This window comes from Pelobates fuscus, chromosome 5, assembly GCF_036172605.1.
Source record: "Pelobates fuscus isolate aPelFus1 chromosome 5, aPelFus1.pri, whole genome shotgun sequence".
NCBI lineage: Eukaryota > Metazoa > Chordata > Amphibia > Anura > Pelobatidae > Pelobates > Pelobates fuscus.
Window position 1 is genome coordinate 153,715,526 of NC_086321.1, and position 27,997 is coordinate 153,743,522.

Genomic DNA, 27,997 nt, shown 5'->3' on the forward strand with positions numbered 1-27,997 from the left:
TAAACAGGGCTAGGACTTCAGTCTGCCTCTAGGAGAGCGTTATAACAGGGTGGTAGGGATTCAGTCTGCCTCTAGGAGATGGTTATAACAGGGTGGTAGGAATTCAGTCTTCCTCTAGGAGAGCGTTATAACAGGGTGGTAGGGATTCAGTCTGCCTCTAGGAGAGCGTTATAACAGGGACTCAGTCTGCCCTAGGAGAGCTTTATAACAGGGCTAGGGACTCAGTCTGCTTCTAGGACAAAAATTGTTTTGGGGTCCCCCTATTGCAAGGATGGGAAAAACTCTCACAATGTATTGCCAGCTGGGGATGTACTGTTTGCCCATCCTTGCATGGTTGTATTTAACACAATGTTTGTTGAATGGAAGTTTTTGTATAGAGTATATGTGCTCTCTCCTGGTGCTCCTCCTGCCTCTCCCTGTGTTCTCTCAGTGATTCATTCTCTGGTTTGCGGCCTAGGTGTTCTCTTTGACTCTGACCTCTCCACCATTCATGTCCACTCATTCGCCAAATCCGGCTACTTGCATCTCAAAAACATAGTGGAATCTGCCCCTAGTTAAAGGGACACTCCAGGCACCAGTGGCAGATCCAGAGCCTGATCTTGGGAGGGGCACTTGTAGATTATTTAAAGAAATAATCCAGCCACAATAACCACTACAGCTCAGTGTAGTGGTTATGGTGTCAATAGTGCCGGGACCCCCTCCCAGAGTAAGTAGTCAAACCGTTTAAGAACAGTTTGACAACTTACCTGAGGTCTGCTGGGAAATGGGGCTGTAGTAGGGCATAGGAGCAGTGGTGTGTGTGTGAGTGGTGCAGTGTGTGTGTGAGCAGTGTGTTAGTGAGGGCGGCAGTGTATGTGTGTGTGTGTAACTATTGCAGTGTATGTGTGAGTGTGGGCAATGTGTGTGTATGGGGGGCAGTGTGTGTGTATCGGGAGCAGTATGGGGGCAGTGTGTGTGTGTAGAGTGTGTGATAAGGGTAGGGGGCTTTTTTTTAATAATATATAGATATTTTTTTATTTAATTAAAATAAATATTTATGTCCCCCCTCCCTTCTTACCTTTACTGGGAGGAGGGGGGTCACTTCTTAGTCCCTGATGGTCTCAGTGGTGGTGAGAGTGAACTCTAGCCCGCGCTCCAGGGGTAGAGTTCACTCTCTGGAGATTTGGAGCGTTGCCGTGGTAACCGCAGCAACGCTCCGTGCTTGCGAGAGTAGGACCCGGAGGAGCTGCAAGCTGAGCTCCCCTCTGGTCCACAGGCACATTGCAGGGCTGGCGCCTGCATGTGCTGGCAGGGGAGAGGGAGACTGTCAGTTTTCTCGGGGGGGAGGAAGGGGAGGGGGCAATTGCCCCATTGAACCCCCCCGATCCGCCACTGCCAGGCACCCAGACCACTTCTGCTCATTGGAGTGGTCTGGGTGCCAACTCCACTCCCCTTAACCCTGCAACTGTAAATATTGCTGTTTTCATAAACTGCAATATTTACCTTGCAGGGTTAACTCCTCCTCTAGTGGCTGTCACTAAGACAGCCACTAAAGGGCACTTCCTGGTCTATAGCACAGGTTTTTTGTGCAATAGCGTCGCTGAACGTCCTCACGCTATGTGAGGACCTCCAGCGTCGCTAAAATCCCCCTAGGAAAGCATTGAAAGCATTTTCAATGCTTTCCTATGGGGAGGTCTAATGTGCGTGCGTGGCATTGCTGCGCATGCGCATTAGGTCTCATCCCGCCGGCAGCCGCACATGCACAATCGGTCTCCCCCGCCGGATGACGTCAGCGGGGAAGGAGCGTGGGCGGACCCACGAGGGACATTGGCGGTGGTCTCAGGTAAGTCACTGAAGGGGTTTTCACCACTTCAGCAACATGAGGTGGGAGGGAGAGGGGACCTGCAGTGCCAGGAAATGATTTGTTTTCCTGGCACTGGAGTGTCCCTTTAATGCCAGATATGGCTAAGGTGCTGGTCCAAGCTGTTCTCTCTCACCTTGACTACTGCAATCCCCTTCTTAGTGGTCTTACATGTTCCCAGCTTGCAATCTAGAATGAATGCAGCAGCGAGGCTCATCTTCCTGTCTGCCCTCACCTGCCATGCCTCCCCCCTCTGTCAGTTCCTACATTGGCTTCCCGTAAGATATAGGGCAAAATGTATGATTCTGGTGCTTGCTTACAAGTCTCTACATAATGCTGCTCCAGCCTACCTATCCTCCCTAATACTCAAGTATGTCCCGTCTAGGCCTCTGCGCTCTGCCGAAGACCTATGTCTATCTTCTGTCCGTACTCCCACCTCACCTTCAAGACTTCTCCAGGACTGCACCTTTTATAAGAACCCCGCACTGGCTGGGCACCGTCGGGGATGAGGATCGAGTGCCAATCTGCCGCTGTCCAGGTAAGTTATTCCCCTTTATGGCATGAACACTCTGCTCAAATGCCGCCGCACCGACCAGGAGTGGGTGCAGAAACAATATCGGCGCGGCCACATTGGCACAGCTGCACTAATCCAATGTGGCCGCGCCAATATTGTTTCTGCGCCCACTCCCGGTCGGCGTGGCCGCATTTGAGCAGAGTGTTCGTGCCATAAAGGGGAATAACTTACATAGACAGCGGCAGATTGACACTCGATCCTCATCCCCGACGGTGCCCAGCCAGTGTAGAGATCTTAGGACAGCCGGCCGCTGCGGTCCCGAAATTTATAATAATAAACCTATTGCCCTTAACAAAAATGGTGCCCACGTGCGTGTGACGTCACATTACCGAAGCACACGCACGTTTTGGGGTCAAAAGTCATGTTTAAACCAAGCAATGCTTGGCATATTTAAAGCCTGAATAGCCTTTTCTCAGTGCCCTGTCGTGGTTTCAACTTGTTGGTTGTCAGAGATCATATTTTTGGTTAATATTTTCTGGAAATTGATTTTGGCTTGTATTCAACTTTTCCTACCTCTGGTATTTTGACTTTTGGCTAGTATTACGTCTAGTGTCTCTTTCTGTACCCTTCAGATTGTTTATTGACTATTCTCTTACATTAAGTCCGGCCATGCTAAGGCCAGTATACGTTATTTATGTTTACATAGTTCTGTGTGTTGGGTCATATAGTGGTCATGACTAGACATGTGCAATTCATTTTGTTCCGAATGTCAATTCGGACATTCGGAGACTTCCAAATGTCCGAATTGCTGAATTGCCGAAGTTCTGAATTGCCAAAATTCCGAAGTTGCCAAAGTTCCGTAGTGCCGAAGTTCCGAAGCACAGTACTGCCAAAGTACTAATATACCTAACAAGTGGAAGAATGAAGAATGTTACAAGTTTAAATAAAAAGTATGCAAACATAGCCAGAATTCAGCTAGCCTATTCCCCCCACCCCTGAGCGGCAGGTGGGGGCCCTAAATTAAAATAAGGGGAGAAGACCCATTATCCTCCCCCTGGTCCCCACCCCTTAGTGGCAGGTGGGGGTCCTAAAGTAAAATAAGGGGGGGACCTATTGTCCTCCCCCCGCCCGGCCCCCACCTCTGAGCGGCAGGTGGGGGCCCTAATTTAGAATAAGGGGGGCACATATTGTCGTCGTCCCCAGCCCCCAGCCCTGTACCAATAAGGTCACAGCACTCTGATTGGTTAGCTTGAAATCCAGCCAATCAGAGTGCTCTGTATCATTTTACACAGCGGAGGAAAGTTCTTTGGAATTTTCCCACACTGCAATTTGACTCATAAGTCTGCGTGGAGCCCTTCATGGGTGAAGATGGATTATTTATTTTGCTCTCTGGTTTTTTATTTTTTTCAAAGTGCAACGGTTATTATGTTTTTTTTGGCCTTTTTTGGGGCTGAAAAAAGACTTCAAATGGTAAGGTTTTTTTTACAGGTACCTAGTAAATGGTCCCCCCTCACTATTTTTAGGGTGAGGGGGTAGGTAGGGGTTAATTTTGTTGGGAGCGGTGGGGGCCGGGGGCGCCGCTCACGGGTGGGGGCCGGGGTGAAGGACAACAGGTCCCCCCCTTATTGGTATTTAGGTCCCCCACCCGCCGCTCAGGGGTGGGGGCTAGGGGGGAGGACAATAGGTCCCCCCTTATTCTAATTTAGGGCCCCCACCCGCCGCTCAGGGGTGGGGGCTGGGGGGAGGACAATATGTCCGCCACCTTATTCTAATTTAGGGCCCCCACCCACCGCTCATGGGTGGGGGCTGGGGGGAGGACAATAGGTCCGCCCCCATTATTTTACTTTAGGGCCCCCAGCCGCTGCTCACGGGTGGGGGCTAGGGGGGAGGACAATAGGTCTGCCCCCATTATTTTACTTTAGGGCCCCCACCCGCCGCTCAGGGGTGGGGGCTGGGGGGGAGGACAATAGGTCTGTCCCCATTATTTTACTTAAGGGCCCCCACCCACCGCTTAGGGGTGGGGGCCGGGGGGGATGACGACAATAGGTCTGTCCCCATTATTGTTCTTTTGGGCCCCCACCCGCCGCTCGTGGGTGGGGGCCTGGGGGAGGACAGTAGCCCCCCCTGTTGAAGTGATTTAGGCCCCCCCCAGTTTTTATGATATAGGGCGCCCAACCACCGCTCAGGGGTGGGGGCCAGGGGGGGCAATAGGTCCCCCCTTTAGTGTAAAAGCCCCCACTTGCACGGCACCGGTGGGGGCTCGGGAGGGTGGCCCCATTTTTTGTTGTTGTTTTTTTAACATGCTGCGGTATAGCGAGTAGGGGCAGATTATTTACTAATGCTAAGTAATTTTTACTTAGTATTAGTAAATTTGACTGAAAGACCAATTCAGGTCTATCAGCCTTTTGGTAGATAACTCCCTAATACCGTGGGAATTAGGGAGTTATCTACTAAGCGGCTGCAAGAGAAGTCCCAAAGTTCAGAAATTCCGAAGTGCCGAAGTTCTGAAGTTGGCAAAGTTCCGAAGTACCAAAGTTCCGAAGTGTCGAAGTGCCGAACCGAACTGAAGTGCCAAAGTCCCGAATTTCGGAATGCCAAACCGAACTGAATATTTTCCCCATGCACATCCCTAGTCGTGACATATTTGCATTTACAACACAGCTATATACCCTGTATTCACAGCATAAGAAGTTCCCACAAATTTTACAAAAATGTAAATCACAACTCACTAAACTCTGAGCACCCCTCATTTAAACAAGAAAAGGTATGGGAACCCTTTAGAAATTACTGCAGGCTAGAGTTTACTCACCACTGGACCACCAGGGATGGCAGCAGCATGGTCCCCCCTCCCTACAAAAGGTAAGAAGGGAGGGGGCTATTAACTAAACGGTCCCCCCCCACGCCATGTGGGGATATTTATGGGATAATAATAGTAAACAGTTGAGAATTGCCCACTATTTCCATTCTCAGATCCCAAAGATCGTTATCGTGTAAGTGAAATGTATGAAATGTATAAATAAAATCACAATTTGTTATAAAAATAGATACAATTTATTGTGACATTTTAAATATTAATAATAAGTAACATGCGTGACAATAATCAATGAAAATTCAGTATAACATAGTATGCAATACAATATGGTAATGTAACAACATCTTCCAATGGCTAAGACAAGATTTATGACTGTCTTTCACAGAGAAACGAAAGTTTCACACAGACACATAAAACTTTAGCTGACAGTTAGAATAACCCTTTCAATGCTGGCTAGACCTCCTAGGTAATTAAGATCTATTCTCATGTGAGAATAAAATAACATTTAAACCAGTTCATTAGTCACTTCCTGGAACCATCCAATAAGAGAAATCTACCATGTTCTATAAGTAGAATTTTAACTTGCCTAAACAGATATTTTATCTTATTGTAGAGCAAATCAATACACCTGGATAAATATCACGATATGCTAACATGTGATATGTCACATTAAATACATAATTAATCTTTTCCCATCTGCAGATTGGGATGTCATAATTATATATTCTTTAGTAACTAAGATTTCTAAATATCGAAATCTGATTGTGATTTATCCAGTCATATATTATGCTATTAGAAAATTTTAATTAATTTAGATTAATTAAATGAAGCCAGTATATTTACCAATTAAAGAGATTTTCTCATCAGATGTTCTTGGGTAGCTAAGTGTCCAGGAATGTTTCTTTCTCGCTCTCTGCTTTTCTTTCTTAGCCTACTTTCGCCTGCCTTGCCCCCTTTTGCTTTCTCTGCATACCTCTCTCTTCCCTTTGTCTTAACTTTTAAAGGAAAAATTCACTAGGTGATAGACCAATAGAAACACTAGAGGTGTGGTTACCTTCCAGGTAGCAATTTAAGTATTTGGTCTATAGAGGGCAGTCTCGTCCCACTAAACATTCCTATCCAGGAAAGAGTTAACTTTTCCTGGTGGCTATTTTGATGTCATTTACCTTATCTTTATGGTTGTCTATAACTTAAGTTTTCTGTAAGTTCAAAGAGTTTTTTTAGGCTTTCTTCAGACTATGTGTCTGGCAAATTCTGCTATAATTTCTAATATGACAGTTATAACTAAGTATGACCCCTAAACTTACAATGGGACTCTATACAATATCGAAAGTAAAATTAAATTATTTAATCTTCTCTGTCACAAATGTCTGGGTTTTAGAATTAATTATATTCCGTTAGCATTTAGGTAACAGTCTGTCCATTCCCCGTTCTCATTTCTTATCAACAGGTTTGTATATACTAAGCATTCCTTAGCTTCTGGCAAAGTGGTTAGTTTTACAGAAGGGATAGAAATCTTGTGTCTTTTGTTAGTCTGAAAATAACAAAATGGAGTCTGCTCTGTTTAGAGTGACTCAGAATATACACTTTTAATTTCTATCATAGCACAAAATGTCTGCCGATATAAATACCCTGACAACCCACACAATACACACAAACAGCACCCACACACACAGCACCCTTACACAGCACATACACTAACATCACCCTTACACACACAGCTCTCTTACACATACACACACACAGCACACACACACACACACACACACACACACTAACTGCACCCTGACTCTAACAGCACCCTCACACATACAGCACCCTCACACACAGCACCCTTACACATACACACACACAGGGCTGCCATCAGAAATTTTGGGGCCCCTGACAAAGCACAAGGTCTGGGCCCCCCCTCCCTCCCGGGCCCGCCCATGCCCTACCTAGTCCGTTGACAATGATGCAGGACTGAATGTGGTGTGTATGGTGGAAGTAAATTAGAATGTGTGTAATGGATGCAGTGTTTGTGTGTATTAGATACTGTTTGTGCAGTGAATGCAGAGTGTGTGTTTGTGTAGCGGATGCAGTGTGTATAGTGAACATAGAGTGTGTTTGAGTAGTGGATGTAGTGTGTGTTTGTGTAGTGGATGTAGTGTTTGTATGTACTATATGAAATGTGTTTAGTGGATGTAGTGTGTGTATTAGACGCAGTGTCTGTGTATAGTGAATGCAGAGTGTTTCAATTTATGGTGGATGTAGTGTGTGTATTAGACGCAGTGTCTGTGTATAGTGAATGCAGAGTGTTTCAATTTATGGTGGATGTAGTGTGTGTACTGTGAATACAGGATGTTTGTGTAGTGGATGCTGTGTGTACAGTTAATGCAGAGTGTATGTTAGTGTAGTGAATGCAGAGTGTGTGTCAGTATAGTGAATCCAGAGTGTGTGCATAGTTTAGTGAATGCAGAGTGTGTGTTAGTGTGTAATAAATGCAGAGTGTGTGTTAGGGTGTAATAAATGCAGAGTGTGTGTTAGGGTGTAGTGAATGCAGAGTGTGTCAGTGTAATGAATGTAGTGTGTGTAAATTTGTAGTGAATGCAGAGTGTGTGTTAATGTGTAGCGGATGCAGAGTGTGTGTTAATGTGTAGCGGATGCAGAGTGTGTGTTAATGTGTAGCGGATGCAGAGTGTGTGTTAGTGTAGTGAATGCAGAGTGTGTGTCAGTATAGTGGATGCAGTGAGTGTGTTAGTGTGTAGTGTATGCAGAGTGCATCTTGTATTAGTGAATGCAGTGTGTGTATTGTATTAGTGTATGCAGTGTGTGTGTGTTAGTGTATGCAGTGTGTGTGTGTTAGTGTATGCAGTGTGTGTGTGTTGTATTCGTGTATGCAGTGTGTGTTGTGTCAGTGTTTGCAGAGTGTGTGTTGTGTCAGTGTTGGCAGAGTGTGTGTTGTGTCAGTGTATGCAGAGTGTGTTGTGTCAGTGTATGCAGAGTGTGTTGTATTAGTGTATGCAGTGTGTGTTGTGTTAGTGTATGCAGAGTGTGTGTTGTGTCAGTGTATGCAGTGTGTGTGTTGTGTCAGTGTATGCAGTGTGTGTGTGCAGGGCCGTCTTTAATAACGACTGGACCCTGGGCAAGCGCTTGCTTGGGCCCCCTGGGCCCTGCCGCCGTCGCCCCTCACTCCCTGGTATGCAATCACGGCATCCATCCCAATGCAGTGGCGGCATTAAATAGAATGAATTTTATTAGGACACCCAATTGCAAGATTGGACTAAAGGTAGAACCCCATCTGTCGTGCAACTCCAACAATGCTTTGACAGGTGGGGCTCTACCAATTTCCCATGCTTGCAGGGTTGTATTTAGCACTGTTTTGTGTGTTTGAATGTAAGCATGTGTTTGTATGAAGTATGTTTGTGTCAATGTGTTTGTATGTGGTACTGGAGTTTGAATGCAAGTGTGCATTTATGTGTAGTGTTTGTTTTTGAATGTAGGAGTGTGCTTGTATGTAGTGTTGAAGTTTAAATGGAGGGGTGTATTTGTATATAAAGCTGCGGCTCAGACGCACAGGTACATACTCTGACACACAAGCAGATACACAGATACATACACTGACTACATACAGATAAGCAGGCACATACACTGACAGACATACTGACACACAGGTACATATATATTGACACACACAGACACATACACTGGTAGACGTACTGACAGACACACACAGGCTCATATACAGACATACTGACACACACACTGATCAACATACTGACACACATACACTGACAGAAATACTGACACCCACACACAGGCACATACACTGACCGAGATACTGACACACACACACACACACACTGACAGACACACTGACACCCATATACACTGAGAAATACTAACACACATCCAGGCACACATACTGACACACACAAATATTTTGACACACAGATAGACCTACTGACACACACAGATATATTGACACACAGACACACAGACAAACAGACATACTGACACACAGACAAACAGACATATACAGACACACAGACAGATATATTGACACACAGACAAACAGATATACTGACACACAGACATACTGACACACATGTAAAATGTACATTTTTAAACCCACCCTCCAGTTTCCTACCTTTTGCTGGAGGGTGGATTCCCTGGGGTCCAGTGTGGTGCCTGAGGATGATGGGAGTGAGGATCCCCCATCCTCACTCCCTCCCAGCCGGCTGCCAGAAAGCAAGGGGCCCGGTCGTGGGGGGAAAGAGCGCCCGACCGGGCCCCTGCTGATACAAGCCCTCCGGGTGGCCCTAAGTGCATGGGCCACCCGGTGGGACTCAGAGGAAGGGGGAAATTTTTTTTACATAATTTTTTTTTATTATTTTTATTAAATGGTTTCTCCCCCCTCCCTGCTTACCTTGCCCAGGGAGGGGGGAGATTCCATGATCCCTGGTGGTCCGGTGAGGGCCCCCCCGGCTCCCCTTTACCGCAGAGGGGGCCCAGGCAGCATACAGCCTCTCTTCTCTCCTCTGTTCCAATAACTCTCGCGAGACCCGCGGAGCGTTGCCATGGCAACCGGGTCTCGCGAGAGTTATTACAAGAGAGAAGAAGCTGTGTGCTGCCTGGGCCCCCTCTGCGGTAACAGGGAGCCGGGGGCCCGCGGCTGCACACCTAGATAGCGATATTCGCTATCTATGTGTGCAGGGAGGGAAAGTGGGGCCCAGGACTGCCAGAGCAGTCCGGGCCCCCCAGGGCCGCCGGGCCCGTGACAACCGTCATGGTTGTCACCCCCTGATGGCGGCCCTGCACACACAGCACCCTTACACACACATAGCACTCTCGCACACAGCACCCTTACACATGCACACACACACACACTAACAGCACCCTCACACACACAGCACCCTTACACACACACACACCACCCTCACAAACACACACACACACCACCCTTACACATACAGACACACACACACACTAACTGCACCCTGACTCTAACAGCACCCTCACACATACAGCACCCTCACACACAGCACCCTTACACATACACACACAGCACCCTTACACACACATAGCACTCTCGCACACAGCACCCTTACACATGCACACACACACACACACACTAACAGCACCCTCACACACACACAGCACCCTCACACACCGCACTCTCACACACACACCGCACTCTCACACAGGGCCCACACACACAGCGCCCACACACACACACAGCAGTGCATTTGTGTATGTATATATATATATATATATATATATAAGCAGCGTGTGTGTTTGTGCTTTAGGGTGCACCTGAAGTTTGCCATAGACCACCTCGACAATCCACAACGCTACAGGGAAAATGTTTTGTGGACTGATCAAACTAAGGTTGAGTTGTTTGGGAAGATCACACAGCACTATGTATTGCGTAAAAAGGACACCGCATACAAACATAAAAACATCATCCCAACCGTTAAATACAGTGGAGGACTCATCATAAATTGGGGCTGCTTTGGTACCTGGACACCTTGCCATCATTGAGGGAAATATGAATTCCCAAGTTTATCAGGATATGCTGCAGGATAATACCAGGATGGCTGTGCGTCAGCTGAAGCTTAGTAGAAGTTGGGTGATGCAACAGGACAATGATCTTAAACATCGAAGTAAATACTCTACAGAATGGTAAAAAAAAAAAAAAAAGAAAATCTGCTTTTTGGAGAAAACCAGACAGAGTCTAGATTTTAATTTTTAATTTTTCCAAAGCACTATGAATGTTTAATACCGGGTGTGGGGATCATCCAGCCCGCGCCATATAAAGCCCGCAAAATAATTTGGAGGACCGTGGACGGCAGGCTCTGCTGTCTGCCTTTTTTCGGGCCGGTGGGGAGATCAAAGATCTCCCTCACTGGTCTCCAGGCAGTTTGTTAAACGAGAGGGAGGGAGCTAGGACCCAGGAGCCTGCTGGACAGAAGTAGGACCCAGGAGGCGGTTTTCCTCCCGCAAACAGGCAGGTCGGAGCGTTGCTGCTCGTTACCATGGCAACGCTCAGACAGCGCTGTGCTCGCGACAAGAAAATGGTGAAGTCAGCCTGTAGCCGGAGTAGCTGCAGGCTAAGGTGCATGTGAAACCACTGGACCACCAGGGATTGCAGTGATATGTCCCTTCCTTCAAGGCCAGAGGTTAGAAGACGCGGATGTAGTTAAACATCGCTGACCTAATAATAGTTATATTCTGTGCAATGATGCAATTTATTTTTCTATTCTATATTTGTATGGTGATGAATTGACACAAACATAAAAAGCCCTGTGCTGTGAAGGCAAATACTATTATTAAATATCATTGTTCTTTGTAGCTTCTCCAAGTCATAAGTAGGCTCCATACAATTTCAGTGTCTCTGAAATAAATACTTACTGTACAAAGATTACCGATCCATGGCATAAAATGATGGTGTGCACGAAAAAAACCCCAAGCTTTAAACATAAAAAAAACTTATAACAGAAAATAGATGTTTAAATTTGTGACTCTTACTAGAGTTTTTAAGTTAAAAAAAAATACCCCTGGCACACACTACACCACCTCACACACATACTGCACCACTCGCACACACACAGAACCACTCACAAACACACTGCACCCCTCATACTTACTCTGGACCCCTCACGCAAACACACATTCCCCACACACAGACACACAGCACCCCTCACACACACAGAACCCCACACACAAACACACTACACCCCCTCACACTAACACACTGCACCCCATCACACACACACAGCACCACTCACACACAGAACACCTAACACACACAGCACCCCTCACATACACACACTGCACTCCTCACACAGCACCCCTCACAAATACAGAAGCCCTCACACACATCACACCTCACACCTCACCCCTCACTCACACACACTCTGAACCCCTCAATCACACACACTGCACCCCTCACATACACACATGCACTACACCTCTCTCTCACATACACACACTGAACCCCTCACACACACACACTACACCCCCCTCTCTCTCTCTCTCTCTCTCTCTCTCTCACACACACACTGCAAGTAGCAACATCATCAATACCAGCTAACATCACACTAAAGAGAAGCAGTTCCAGCCATCACATTAGGAGAGAGGTAATTAAATGTTTGACCAAATACAGCAGGCTAATTTTTAAGTTGATCATTTTGTATGGCCGGCGAATGATGTTTTACATATCCAAATGGCCCTTGGCAGATAAAAGGTTCCCCACCGCCGGTTTAATGGAATGTGTTCAATAACAACATACAAGATTATAATTGCTTGTGTGCTTTTAGCTTAAAGGGTCACTCCAAACCCCTAATTAACTTTAAGTTGCTGAAAAGCTTTATGTGTGAAGAGTGTGTCCTATTTATTTCATTTTGCAAAAAGTGCAGATTTCAATAGAAACTGACACTTAGAAATTAAGCTGGTTACACCCCCTGTCTTTTATAATTTTATTTTGTGGTTTTGTTAGTTCAGTGGAGCTAAACTCAAGAGGCAACAATTACTCAGAGCTTCTGCCTTGCAGTGACTTCTCATTGAGCGTCTGTGATTGGACAGCCACAGAAAGCCTGGGTGAAGTTAAAAGGGGAGGGATTGCAAATCCAAAAAGCAATAGAAATGCATTTTTTTTTTCAAACTGTTTTTAGAGACACCGCCAATGAAAAAAATGCAAGCAAGTTTTCATTTAGAGTACATCTATTAAACAGTGATTTTTTTTTTTTATTTATTTTGTATTTGCGTAGCAGAGTGGCTCTTTAAGTATTTGATGTTTGTTTTTTAATTCTTTATGTTTAATTTGCTAACAGGTACACTAAGTTATGTGGACGGTATATGTAGGAGCAGATTGTTCATATGCTAGTCAGGATATTTGCAACTATCTACTGACTGTTAGTAAAAACAATGGCTTCCAGAAGATTTTTAACATTGGAAATTCATTTTATGAGCTCCTCTTGTAAAGGTTCTGCCAGATGTCTGTTCCTGCCAGATGCCAACAAAAGTATTTTTTTTTTTAAATTTAAATACACGAAAAGAATGTTATGATCGCTAGTATCCGGATAATTCCCCATACAGGTATCATGCTGGAGATTCTCTATACTCTTGGTTCCATCCAGCTCCGCTAGGGGGCGGTGTATATATCTGCCTGGAAGTGGTTGCTGCGGTAAAGGTGTATATGCGGCTGCTGGATAATGCGCGTGTTACCCGTGTCATGTGGTGCATACACAGCGTGTCCATGTAGTGCTGGGCAGTGGGTCCGTACATTGCTCACAGTCCGTCCCACCTCGCCAGCACTCTCTGAGCCACACACACTACCCTGCCCGGGTCTCTTTACTGCTGTCACCATAGCAACCGGCGGGCTACTGCTGCTTCTTATTCGTAGTCTACGATGTTTGCGCAACAGGTAGGGAATGTGACTCAGCGCGTGGCGTAAGTCGCTATTCACGGCCCCGTTCCGTACGCTGTGCCTGGTGTTGCCTGGTAACCGAAACACTACAGCTCTGCAGGCCGAGGAAGCACGGAGACCACCCGCCAGCTGCTACCTACCTGCCAGGTGTGACTCTCTCCAGCACCCAGCCCTGACACACACTGACCTGGGTCCAGCAATGGCACTCCACGCAAAGTTAGCCGTCACTGGCTGGCTTCATAATACTGCTGACACTAAAACACATAATAATCCCATTATCCCTGCTGTATTATGGCTATTGGCATACAGGGCATGACATCTAATACCCTGAGCCAACACACAAACCCTGCAACCTTCTCCACCCTGGGACTATGATCACCCAGCTCCCATACTAACACCCACATGTTGTACTGCCATTGAATTTCACCCTAGGAATGTATGGGCATTGGGTAACTCTGTGGTTATTGAGGGCTGGCACAGCAATCCTTGGTACGATGCCAAGCTGGGTACAGGAGCCATGGCGTATCTAACCTCTATTGCCCCCTAACCAACACCATGATCTACTACCGGCCAATGCACAAAAGTATCACTTTAATAACAAAAATATGTGTGTGACTCCACAGCAGCATCTTATTATTTAAGCGTTGGCACACATGACACTGAATAATTGATTGGGATACTGGTTGCGAACCAAATCACACATCCTGTATGCCCATTCTGAGTCCTTGTGCTTAATTTATTTGTAATATTTATTCACATATAAGTTGTTGACTAATGCAAAGGGAAGGCTATTAATGTTTCCTTATTTTTTTTTTTTTTTCTGCAAAGTGGTTTAAAAACTTACATATCAATTTTGTCCGTCCAGTCTTCAAATTTAATTTAAGTGCTGATGTTCTTGTATGTAGGCTTTAACTGGTAATGCTTACTCCTTTCAATTTAGAATTCTTTTCTGATATGTGGTGTTAATGAGCTAATGTGGATTAAGTCCCTCAATCGAGAATTGTGGAAAGATGACAAGGGAATTGCAATTGTTAAGATGAAATAGCCGGGCTGTCCTTCACATTTACTCTGTACAAAGATATATATATATATATTTCACAAGTATATAGACCTTTCCCAAATGCACTGAGGCATGACGTATCAACATATAAGTGAAATTATAACATTGGAAATGTATCAAAGTGTTCTGTTCTAAAAAATGGTGAAAGCTGTAAAAGTGGAGGGGTCGCCAATGGCATATGCTTACTGGTTCAGCAGGTTTTAGTTCTGTAGACCTTAAAAATACAGATGGTGAGAGCACTCAGATAAAATTAAAAAAAAAAAAAAAAAGTACACTTGTAATATCACCCAAAACTTGATCACAATCTGGAAATAAACACAGATGAAAAATATATTTTCCAGATTGTGATCAAGTTTTGGGTGATATTACAAGTGTACTTTTTATTTTTTTTTATTTTATTTTATCTGAGTGCTCTCACCATCTGTATTTTTATTGTCACTTGTATTTATTTTAGTGGTTTCTGTGGCTCCACTAAGGTGATTGTTGCACCGCTATCCCTTTTAGGATTCTTTCACCAGTGTATTTTATTGTTATTAGTTCTGTAGACCTGTTTGCTTTTAGAAGTGGTCATGGAGAAAGGAATCTGTATGTTCAGCTTTTAAGGGACACTATAGTCACAAGAACAACTAGAAAAGCTACAATTTCTGGGGAAATTGTGTGAAGTGTTCTTGCCTCCATCAGTAGTCTACAACTGGAGTGGGCGGAGTAACTGTTATTATTTATTTATATAGCACATTTAATTGCAACGTTGTTGCCCAAAGTGCTTCACAGTTACATTAAAACATACAGTTATAAAAACATTAGCAGGTGTAAAAGGCTTTGTCTATGACATCACTTGCTGCTGCAGCCTTGCACAGGTCAGAGTATTTTTGCGGTTGCCATCTTCAAACGGTCGTATTTTAAAAACTATAATTCCTACAGTGAAGAGCTTTATATTGTGAGAATCACAAGACCCAGACCTACATTTTGATGTATAGTATGTCTCTGAGATATTAACAATGAAGGCACAGTCGCAGTTTAGAAATTGCACTTCAAATGTGAGCTTTGCAGAGTTGATTTTCAATGAATGTCAATGGACGGCATGAGTTGCAACAAATGGTCATATTGTGAAAACTATTCGGACTATGGCTTAGCCGTGGACATTTCTAGTGGCAGCATGGATAGCTGAACGTTTTGATATAAGATTTGTGTAGGTGGGCCTGAAAATGAGGGAGTGGTGGCAGTTTAGAAATCATGTCCTGATTTTTCAGCTTTTGCCAGCTCCCACTCTAGCTTTGCCATTCATTCCTACGGGACAAATTTCGCCACAAGAACGACGATATTCCGTGAACCATTCGGCGAAACGTTCCACAAAGTAATAGCAATCCGATCGGGAACAATCTGCACGTTTTGGTATATTTTTGTCTATGTAGTGTAAAAACTGTGGGAGGAGTTAGGGTGGCAAATTTGGCTATAATAAGAATAATAAGAATAATAATAATAATATATATGTGAGATAACATTAAGTGGTCTTGCTATGCAAGAACACTTAACTACAGCTTATTGTAGTTGTGGTGAGTATAATAGCTCCCTGCAGGCCTTTTAATGTAAGCACTGCCTTTTTACAGAAAATTCATTGTTTACATTGCACCCTGGTGACACCTACAGTGGCAGTCACTCAGATGACCACCAGAGTTGTTTCCTATGTCTGTGCAGCATTGATATTCAGTGTCTCTAAACATTCCCTATAGAGATGCATTGATTAAAGGACCACTCTAGGCACCCAGACCACTTCAGCTTAATGAAGTGGTATGGGTGCCAGGTCCAGCTAGGGTTAACTAATTTTTTTATAAACATAGCAGTTTCAGAGAAACTGCTATGTTTATCAATTAGTTAAGCCTTCCCCTTTTTCTTCTAGTGGCTGTCTCACTGACAGCCGCTAGAGGCGCTTGCGTGATTCTCACTGTGAAAATCACAGTGAGAGCACGCAAGCGTCCATAGGAAAGCATTATGAATGCTTTCCTATGCGACCGGCTGAATGCGCGCGCAGCTCTTGCCGCGCGTGCGCATTCAGCCGACGGGGAGGAGAAGAGGAGGATCGGAGGAGGAGAGCTCCCCGCCCAGCGCTGGAAAAAGGTAAGTTTTAACCCTTTTCCCCTTTCCAGAGCCGGGCGGGAGGGGGTCCCTGAGGGTGGGGGCACCCTCAGGGCACTCTAGTGCCAGGAAAACGAGTATGCTTTCCTGGCACTAGAGTGGTCCTTTAAGTGCATCCCTACATGGTAATGTTAATTTTTTTTTTTGCTCCGCCCCACCCCGCCTCCTTGGCTGAGTCATCAGAATTGACGATTTCAGCCAATTGGATTGACTGCAATAGTCAATTCTGATTATGTTAGCTATGGAGGCGGAACAGAGGATTTAGGCATGCGCATCGCTGGAATAAAGGTGAGGGGAGGGTGGGGGCAAAAAGTATATTTTTAACATACAACAATTGTGTATTCCTGACATATAGTGTTTCTTTAAGATTGAAACACTGCATATAAAGAGATATTTGCACTTTTGTGTTGTAGTCTAGTTGCATCACTGGCACACATGACTTAGGAACCCCGGATCTCTGTTCTTGACTGCCTAATGTTAAATCTGTGCAAAATTACATCTGTCATCCTCTAGAATGTGAGCTCATTGAGCAGGGCCCTCCACCTTTCTGTTCCTGTACGTCCAATTGTCTGGTTAAAATTACATGTCTGTTAGTCAACCCAATGTACAGCGCTACGGAATGTGATGGCGCTATATAAATAATTAAATAATATTAATAATAATAATCAGCATGCACAGCACACTGGTGACAGATGTAATAAGCTTCTACCTTTGCAGGCAGTGCTGGGAACGTACATCTCCCTTCCCTCTCTCATTTGAGTTCTCCCAGACGCCTTACATTTCCAATATGCGTCCATTTTTTCTTTGCTTTCCAACCCCCTACCCCTCCCTGGTTCAGAGAGCATGCATGCGCTCTGAGTAGGTGAGAATGGTCCAATCAAATGCTTTTTCATGAGAAGAATTTGATTGGACCACTGAGAAGGAAGCAGTGACGTTGGACAGGACATGGAAACCAGTGAGTAGAGCTTTGCCCAGCGCTTGATTCCAGGTAATGGGGGATATGGGCTAATTACTAATTAATTAACTAATTTAAAAAATAAATAAAAAGGGTTGAATTAACCTTTTAAGGCACTAAATTATTTATGTCCATACATTGGTGACACTGGCTATTTTGGCCTAATATTTGCAGTTCTCATGCCATTTCTTCACAATATCTGGTGTAGTTGATAAACAAATTATGAAATCTATCAAAATGTTATCTTCTTAGCAAGGCTGTAAACACTTACCTATTATCTTACACCAGGGGTCAAGTCCTGGGGAAAAAAGTGTGGGAACTCACCCAAGATCCATCGCCCCCCCAAATCTTTTTTGGGGGAATGCATTTATATATATATTGCAGAAAATTCAGTGCAACATTTACTGTAAAGTGCCAGTTTACACAAACAACTGCAAAATTCACATGCAATAAACAAACCTTAGGGTGCTGGCTGGCCGGAGGGTGCTGGCTGGCCTCAGGGTGCTGACAAGGCCTCAGGGAGGGTGCTGGCTGGCCATAGGGTTCTGACTGGCCTCAGGGAGGGTGCTGTATTAGGGTGCTGACCTGGCATCAGGGTGCTGGCTGGCCATAGGGTTCTGACTGGCCTCAGGGTTCTGACTGGCCTCAGGGAGGGTGCTGTATTAGGGTGCTGACCTGGCCTTAGGGTGCTGACCTGGCTTAGGGAGGGTGCTGGCTGGCCTTAGGCTCCTGCCTGGCCTCAGGGTGCTGGCTGGGCTGGCCTGGCCTCAGGGGTGCTGACAAGGCCTCAGGGAGGGTGCTGGCTGGCCTTAGGGTGCTTACCTGGCTTAGGGAGGGTGCTGATCTGGCCTCAGGGTGCTGGCTGGGCTGGCCTGGCCTCAGGGGTGCTGTGGTCTCAGGCAGGGTGCTGGCTGGCGGGGCAGAAGGAGTGTGGGGACCGTGTGTGAGACTGAGGCCTTTTTTCTTCATTCTATCTTCAGTCTCACGTCACGGTCTCACCCTAGCGTTGCCGACGCGACGCTGTGACTCCGCCTCCGTGTGATGTCACGGCACTTGCGTAGCCGCTTACACAAAGGGCAGGGAAGGTCGGAGGAGGAGCAACCGGGGAGGTTGGAGCAGGAGCAACCCGGATCAAGTAAGTCCTCCTGAGTCCTGACTCTTTCACTATGCGGCGATGCCGCTTGCATAGTGAAGGATCGGCTCAGGAGGAGCACCAGCCGGGCTCAAGAGGCAGCTGCCCTGGTACTGCAGGAGCAAAGGGAACGGCGTTCCTGCTATGAAAAAAGTGCAGGAACGCCGTTCCCACGCCTTCCTGCAGGACTCGAGCCCTGTCTTACACAGATTCAGTGTGAAAACAATTGTTTTTCTTTTGCATGTACTTATTATGCAACCAGTCAAGTATAATGAATTTATATAAAACTGCAATACATGTTTGTTTATCTTGCAGATTACTTAAACTTTGGCCTAAAATTATGGCTCAAGCCAGGACATCTAGTTACTTACCACCTGATATTGATCCTACAAAAACTTCACTTGCCTTTGGAGAAAGGGCATTGCCAAAACTTAAAGAGGAGCTACAAGACCCTCAGCTTATTACACGACAAAGAGCACTGATGGCACTGTGTGATCTTGTACACGACCCCGAGAATGTCTATCAGGCTGCAAACTTGGGTAAGTTCTTTCTTCACGTGTTCATTAAAGGGACACTATAGTTACCAGAAAAACTGCAGCTTAAAGGAACACCAAAAAAGACCCTATAGGGGTCAAAACGTTGATCAGGAATTATTTGATTTTGCACATGTAATTTGCACAACTAAATAAAAGAATCATTGGTACAAGACCTATGAGTGCACCTATTACCTTTTTGGAGATATATATATTTTTTTTAAACCAGAATAAGCAATCTCTGCCATATCCTCCAAAATGCCCAAACCATAACAAATACGTGGCAAAATATATGGATCCACATATAGACATGTGCTATAGGAACATTCTCTGTCAATAATAAATGTACATATAACACATTTCTGTATGCGACATGTGCTATGTGAACATTCATTTATTGACAGAGAATGTAAATTTTCTTAAATTAAGATTTAAGGGAATAACGTGTCAATCACCATGGCTACACCCAAGATTTCTCTTCCTGTTTGACACAACTATAGTTTCATTTTGACAGATGATAATACTGCTGAAATCCTGGAAAAATATATCAGTTACAGAAATCAGAGCTGTTAGGGCAGATGGTATAATAAATATAGCCCGGGCTCAGTCAGAATTGTGATTTTGAATAAATCTTGGTCAGGGCAGAATTACATAGTGGTGAAATTGTTTAGACACAAAACAATCCAAATCACCCTTATGTGGTCACACTCGGCTTTGCTCTATTTGACAGAACTAAGTGGGTTTTTTTTCTTTCTTCAAAGAATACACAATATTTTGTGTTAACAATTGGACATGTGACCTGATATCCCTTAATAATATGAAAGGCAGATATAGTGAACACACATTGGTCGCATTTTGGGATTTATCGAGTTAAAACATTCACAAAAGGAAGACATTCAGTGCTTGACATTACATGCTGCACACAAAATGGTTTCACTGCACATTGCTCAGACTTTGGAATTAATTTCATGCACTATGTATAGCTGCAGAAATATGGACATAGGCTGATTCTATTTATTGTCGGATAATGCTGGCATTTTATTGTTCTATCTCTGTAACTTTATGCTTTCTTGAACTTGTGTACTATTTTCCAATGGAGTATATGGAACAGTCGGTAACAATGCCTCTTAAAAGTCATTATAATAACGGATAATACTAATTTCATGGTTCAGTGATTCTTAAGATAGATGTGGACATAGTGTACTTCGTGTACCATATTCTATGTTTTGACAATTCAATGTTTATATAATTTTCTAGCATGAACTGCTCTAGGCTTGCTAAATTGACATTTTAATGAGTGATGGTTATGAAAATAACTTAATTATTCAATAAACAGTGTGAATTGTAGTGAATTGAAAAACCAAATTGCAAAATGTAGTCTAAAATAGCTGAACTGTAAAATGTCTTCAACTTCGCTATGGTCACAGTTGATCTGTTTTTAGCCTAGTTTGTTTTTTAGTGAATAAACCCCATAAAGTTAAATCTATATTTTTTTCCATTTATTGCTTTTTTAAATTCTTTATTTTTCTCATGCCACGCAAAAATTGTACAGAAAGGTATAGTACATAGGTCACAGACAGTAAGCATCAAGTTGTTAACGATATGGAGCACACCGCAGTATGGTAGAGACAAAGAAATGTGCACACTGTGCCATGTGTGGAAGTGTGGGATGAGATTTTTTATTATAAGGGAAAGTAAGCGCCTGAAAGGTATCCCAGAAGTGGTATGGTGAACTAAGGTGAGAGCTAATAAGGTAGAGCCAACACTTATGGGGTCCCCCTCTCCCCTCTGTAGGGGCAGGATTGGGGGTATGCCATGGACCCGGTAGGGTAATACAAGAGAGGGGTTGTTTGTTTATGTGTCATGCATGGCGAAGAGTATCAGAGCGTTAGGGACCAGTATGGTCAGTTCTCCGAGCTGGTTAAACACCTTTGTAGGGTGTGGGGGCGCTCTCCCCGGTATGTGACTATGTGTCATTGTTGTTGTGAGTGTGTATATGCGTCATTAGGACAAAGGAAACAGTACATATTAGAAAGTAAAGTAAGCAAAAAACAATATAATAAAGCAATAATAGGCAAAAGGGTCTATTTAGGTGGTATCGTTAGGTAAGTCCCGATATAGTGAGGGGCTGTCATATCCAAGCTGACTGCTGCTCGGACGGCCTCAGATTGTGTGGTCAGGTTGTAGGTCTACCAGCTCTTTCGCGGGTAGTAAGTGCGAGCCGTTGTGGGAATTAGAGGGATTCCATGCTCTGCTGCGTTCTTCTATGTTCGGGGATATTTCCCCAAACATAGACGAACGCAACAGAGCAGGGAATCCCTCTAATCTATGTTCGGGAAAATTTCCCTGAGCATATTTCCCCGAGCATAGATTAGAGGGATTCCCTGCTCTTGTGCGTTCGTCTATGTTCAGGGAAATGTCCCTGAACCTAGACATGCGCATCAGAGCGGGGAATCTCTTAATCTATGTTCGGGCAAATTAGAGGGATTCCTTGCTCTGTTGCGTTTGTTTATGTCCAGGGACATTTCCCCGAACATAGAAGAACGCAGCAGAGCAGGGAATCCCTTAACTCCTCACTTACTGACCAATTTGTTCTTACGACCGGGTCGTAGGAACGGAACCCGGTCGGTAAGTGAGGAGTGTCTGTATATATTCAGATCAATTTGCTTTGAGGCAATCCAAAATGGATGGCCATTTAATTATGTTGCCATAGGGGCTAATTATTAGCAACTAAATAATTAATATTCCCATGGACCACATCAAAATTACAAGATCGTTTGTGATCACTTACTCCATGATCCTTTGTGGTCGCTTACCACATGAGTGCTGATTGGTAGCCACAACCTTTGAATGGACAAAAGAAAGTTAGGTTGTGAAAAAATTAATGTAGACAGCATAGTACACAGCACGTTGGGTGTTACTGCACTTAGTATCATTGCAAATTACATGGTGTTGAGAGCAGCGGGATATATCAGTAGCGATTTTTCAGATTTTTTTTTTTACAAATCTGTTTCTATAAGCTTAGACATGAACAGTGCATTATGCTAGGAAGTGCACCCAGAGACCTTGAAGGGTCACTATAGTCACCAAAACAACTTTAGTTCAATAAAGCTGCTTTGTTGTATAGATCCTGTTACTGCAGTCTTACTGCTCAATTCTCTGCCAATAACTTTGTTTATGTACCCTAATCACACCACCCTCCATGTGACTTGCACAGCCTTCCTAAACAGTTCCTATAAAGGGTCATCTTATTTTTACACTTACTTCATTGCATATTCTGTTCAATTTAGAATTTCCTATCTCCTGCTCTGGTAATAGCTTTCTAGACCTTGCAGGAGCCTCCTGTGTGTGATTAAAGTTCAATTTACAGAGCAGGGGCTGAACACATCTGGAGTAAGTTAACATCTGATTAACCCCTTGAGGACCAATGACGGTTCAGGACCGTCATCAGAAACATCCCCTTGAGGACTGATGATGTCCTGAACCGTCATAACGTTAATTATTACTTGAACAAGAAAAAGGTGATAGCGCCACCCTTTTCTTTTCACAACATTGTACATAGATTACAACAGTACACACTATGTTGTTTTTTGTATATATTGTATACAGGGTCCACAGTCAATACTATTACTGAAAATAGGACCTATATATCAGAACTAAAAGGTAAAATATATCACTGGGTTTTGCGCTATAACCTTTTTCTTGTTCATTTTTTTTCTTATATTTAGTGTATAAAGTGGCTATACACTGAGGTGATTATAAGCTGCACCGGTGGTATTATTTTTTAAGTATAGCGCCCTCTTTCCTTCTATTGTATATTTTCTCTGTTAATTATTACTTACCCGATCGCCACTGTTCCCCTGCTGGTGATCAATATTGCTCCTGGTCTGGGGGACTTCCTGACAGCCCAGACAGTCTCCCCTCTGCAAATTAGGCCTCTGCGGGCCATGTGATCCGCAATAGGCGTCCAGGCATTATAAAATACACTTATAATTAAATTATCCGTGTATCATATATACTCGAGTATAAGACGAGTTTTTCGGCACATTTTTTGTGCTGAAAAAGCCCCACTCGTCTTCTACTCGAGTCAGTGTCTGTATTATGGCAACTTACATTGCCATAATACAGACCAGGACCGCCGGGCTCATTACAAGCCTGGCGGTCCTGTTGGGGGCTAGGAGCAAGCTGTTACTTACCTTTACAGTAGCTCTGCTCAGCTCCCTTCTCCTCCGTGCCGTTCTGCTCCAGTGTAAGTCTCGCGAAAGCCGCAGCCGTCAGAGCGTTGCCACGGGTTACAGTGGCAACGCTCCGCGCGGCACGCAACCCGCAAGATTTACACTGGAGCTGAACGGCACAGAGGAGAAGGGAGCAGAACGGAGCTGCTGTAAAGGTAAGTAACAGCTTGCTCCCAGCCCCCCTCCTGCACAGCCCATCCACTGGACCACCGGGGAATAATATAGCCCCCCTCCCTGGCCATGTATCAAGCAGGGAGGGCGGGACGAAAAAAATAAAATAAATTTTTTAATAATATTAAAAGAAAATAGAAATGTAATAATATTAAAATAAAAATAAAATGTAATATTAAAATAAAATAATAAAAATGCCCACCCCCCACCAAGGTTACACACTCTGCATCACATACACAAACACACTCTGCATCATACACACACACACTGCATTATATACACACACACAGACACACACACTCTGCATTCATTATATACACACACTGTAAATAAATATTCAATTAATATAATTTTTTGGGGATCTAATTTTATTTAGAAATTTACCAGTAGCTGCTGCATTTCCCACCCTAGTCTTATACTTGAGTTAATACGTTTTTCCCCATTTTTTTGCGATAAAATTAGGGGCCTCGACTTATACTCGAATGTATATATATAATATATATAATAACTATATATATTGTGTGTGTGTGTATATATATATATATATATATATATATATATATATATATTATTATTATTATAAATAAATACAAATATGTAAAAATAATAAAACATAAAAAAAAAAAATATATATATATATATACATATATATCAAACAAATAGAAGACCTCTTGCACTCCAACTTTAAATATATTGAATACCTGGTGCCAAGTCCCAAACAATATAAGATATAAAAAAAAAAAAACGGCACTCTAGGATTAGTTCATCCGTTTTAATTCATGCTAACCAATGGTCACTCACCTAATCAGCTGCAATCTATCAACCCTGATATCTGGTGTATACTCATCGCTAGTCTGCACGTCTGACTTCCATCACACAGCTCCCGCATTATGGAACAGCGTTTGCCAATCGTCTGTAACGGCTACGTCAAAGTTCTAAGGCAGCCAATCCTCGGCCGCCCCTGTGGTTACGGAAGCTGCAAGGAGACAAACTCCTATTTCGGCGATTGGCCCACCCTTTGCCTGACGTGGGTTTGTTTTGCGTTGTCATGGCAACAAATTCAGACTGGACCTATGGGGATATTGAAATGAGTCCATACTGTGTATGGTCCTCCAATAAACCAGTCTACTATAAAAAAAATCTTATCCCCTGTTAAACATGAAACAGAAGATATTTTAAGTAGTCATTAACCCCAATATTGGAATTTCACCAAGGAACAACACAGACTAGTTCGGAATTTAGCATCAGATCCTTCATTGTCATCCGCCCCTCTGATAAAGGCGGGGGGATTGTCATTTTGAATTATACAAACTATGCTAATGAAATTTATAAGCAACTGGAAACACAAGAAACCTATCTACCCTTGGAGAATGTTCCAACCAATAAGATTGTCCAAAAAATTGAAGAGGTATTATTTTTTGGTTTGGAAGCTGGCTATATTGATAGAGAGTTGTTTGAATTCTTACAGAAGAAACATCCTCGAACCCCAATCTTATACACGTTGCCAAAGATCCATAAAAGTCTAAATGACCCCCCAGGCAGACCAATTGTGTCCGCGATAGATGGCATTTTAGAACCTATAGCTAAGTACTTGGATTATTTGTTTAAACAACCAGTCATGGCTATACCAATGTGTATTAAGGATACTAATAGCCTCCTACGTGACCTTGAACAAATCAAGGAATTCAATGAACTACTTATCACTATGGACGTAAACAGTTTATATTCTGTTATACCGCACGAAGAGGGCATCGAAGCGATGATGAAACTACTTTCTACCTCTGTACATTATCGTGGACCACCAATTGAGTATACTATGGAGTTATTATCATTAGCTTTACAAAACAATTATTTTTGTTTCGAAACCAAGTGGTTTATGCAAGTCTCAGGTACATCCATGGGGGCGGCTATGGCCCCCATGTACGCCAACACTTTTATGTTTGAGTTTGAACAGCAACATATTTTGACACCATATCAAGATCAGATTACTAAATATTATCGATTCATAGATGACATCCTGATATTGTGGAGTGGAACAAAAGAAGAGGCTGAGGCACTCATTAAACATATCAACGAGTTGGGGGGCGGGGCCGGGCCGCCAAGCCGAGCGGTCGCAGGGAAGACCAGCTCCTGCAGAATGAGAACCATATACGCTATAACCCGCGATTTACAAGGCACCCGGCGACCAACAACCTTGATCCGTAACGTATGCGGCCTACCGGAGTCGGGGTGAGGCTCGCTCCTGGAGTTCCAGTCCCCCGGAGGCGGGATCCCTGCAGCACCAAGCGGGACCCGACCTGGCGGTGAGTGAGGTGGACGGCCGCCACCTCGCTATCCTGCCCGACGGAGCCGAACATGCGCATAGCACATCGGCTGGTCCGGTCCTGTTCCCCCCCCACCGGACCGGGGGGGTGATCCCGGTCCAAGCCTCATGACCACACTCGGAGGCACTACTTGACCACCAAGAAGGCCTGAGACCCGCAGTCAAGATGGCGGCTGCCACGTGTACGGGGCCAGACCGGCAGACCCTGAGGCAGACCGCAGACAGGACCCAGCATGGAATACAATGCTGCAAACCTGTAGTGACCCTTACCGTACAGCAACACTTAAATCCGGTAACACACCGAAACGCATCACTCTACTCCCGTAGACGGAGCTACCTGTGGGACCACACACCCCTCTTCTGGGCTGGGCGCTCACCAAGAGGATCTCCTCTACAGCCTGCCATATCCCCCGGGGACAGACCGCAATCCGGCGGAACCTGGGGGCCACGATCCTGTTGATGGGATCAATGGCGCAAGGGCACGAGCGCCTGCGAAGGCCTCAGGCCGAAGGCTGGTGACCCATGGTGCTGGCACTGTCACAACGCCGGGAAATCCTACGACCAAGCAGCTAAGGCATCACGGCACACCCGGCGGGCGATATGAACGAGATGACCGGACACACCGACCACCATCAATGGACTCCCTAAAAGCTTACCCATGTCCTGGGCCACACAACCCTGATATAATACAACTGTCTTAATACTGCTGTCTCAGTTTAACGTGTTGCTATCTTGGCCTCCAAGGCTCAGTCTTAGCTTGAATCACCTACCTTAACGATGCTCCACATGATAATACTCTTAATGTAAAGCTTTTATTCGCTGTATTGCATCTCTTTCTAGCTTGCTTAAAATCGTCTCCACTGAACGACTCATAAAAATAAAAACAAGGCATCACCTTCCTAGAAATGTAACTAACAATGTCGTAATGTAATCACGTTAAAGATATGTACTACATATGCATTTCCCTCTCCTTATCTTGTACCCCTCATAAATGCCTTAATAAAAGAAAGATTTACAAAAAAAAAAAACATATCAACGAGTTGCCCACCCCAATAAAAGTAACCCCTAAAATCGACACCAAGAGTATCCAATTTCTTGATGTCGAATTGACAGTTAGAAACCAGAAACTTGAGTATAGTCTCTACACCAAACCTACCGATCGAAATACGATTTTACACTTCGAAAGTTTTCATCCACAACATCTGAAGAACTCGCTCCCCTTATCACAGTTTTTAAGGGTATACTGTAACAACTCCCAGGAAGATCAGCGCGAGGAAAAATTGAAGACCATGTATTCAAAGTTTATGAAGAGGGGATATAAACGACCGGTATTGGAAAATGCTTTGCTCAGAGCTAAAGAGCAATATAACAATAAAAAGACAATATCTCGGAAAACATTGGAAACAAGAATGGTATTCCCAATGAGATTAAATTCAGCAACCAAGCAAATAACGGAGTCAGTCACTCGAAATTGGAATACATTAAAACAGGATCCGACACTTCCTAAAGAACTAACATCAAAACCGATATTCTGTTACAAAAGGAACAAAAACCTAAGGGACTTATTGGTAAAAATGGACCCTGTCCATTGTTATAGACCATCAATAACAGAAAAGAAAAATACTGGCTGTGTCAGATGTTTAGGGTGTGTAACCTGTGGTCACATAATTCCCTCCAAGACTTTCTCCCACCCCCACACGGGCAAGGTGTACAAGATTGCCCATAGGATACATTGCCGCACAGAGTTTGTCATATATAAACTCACATGCTCTTCTGGATTGAGTTATATAGGCAAAACAGAAACAGCACTGTGTGAGAGAATTAGGGGCCACAGGTCAAGTATCCGCCTGGCCTATCGTGATGGCAAGTCGGATAAACA

General features: G+C 44.2%; 1 protein-coding gene across 2 annotated transcripts in view; it reads left to right on the forward strand.

Annotated features, from left to right (window-relative positions):
• The window catches only part of RSPH14 (radial spoke head 14 homolog), a 243,814-nt gene that overhangs the window by 13,604 nt on the left and 202,213 nt on the right, over nucleotides 1-27,997 (forward strand). The window contains exons 1-2 of one of the 2 annotated variants that reach the window (XM_063454529.1): nucleotides 13,585-13,723; nucleotides 19,172-19,395. In XM_063454529.1, coding sequence (XP_063310599.1) covers nucleotides 19,197-19,395 — 199 coding nt within the window. In that variant the 5' untranslated portion in view covers nucleotides 13,585-13,723; nucleotides 19,172-19,196. Of the gene's footprint in view, nucleotides 1-13,584; nucleotides 13,724-19,171; nucleotides 19,396-27,997 lie in introns of those variants that run through there. The other variant, XM_063454530.1, reaches the window with a different exon arrangement.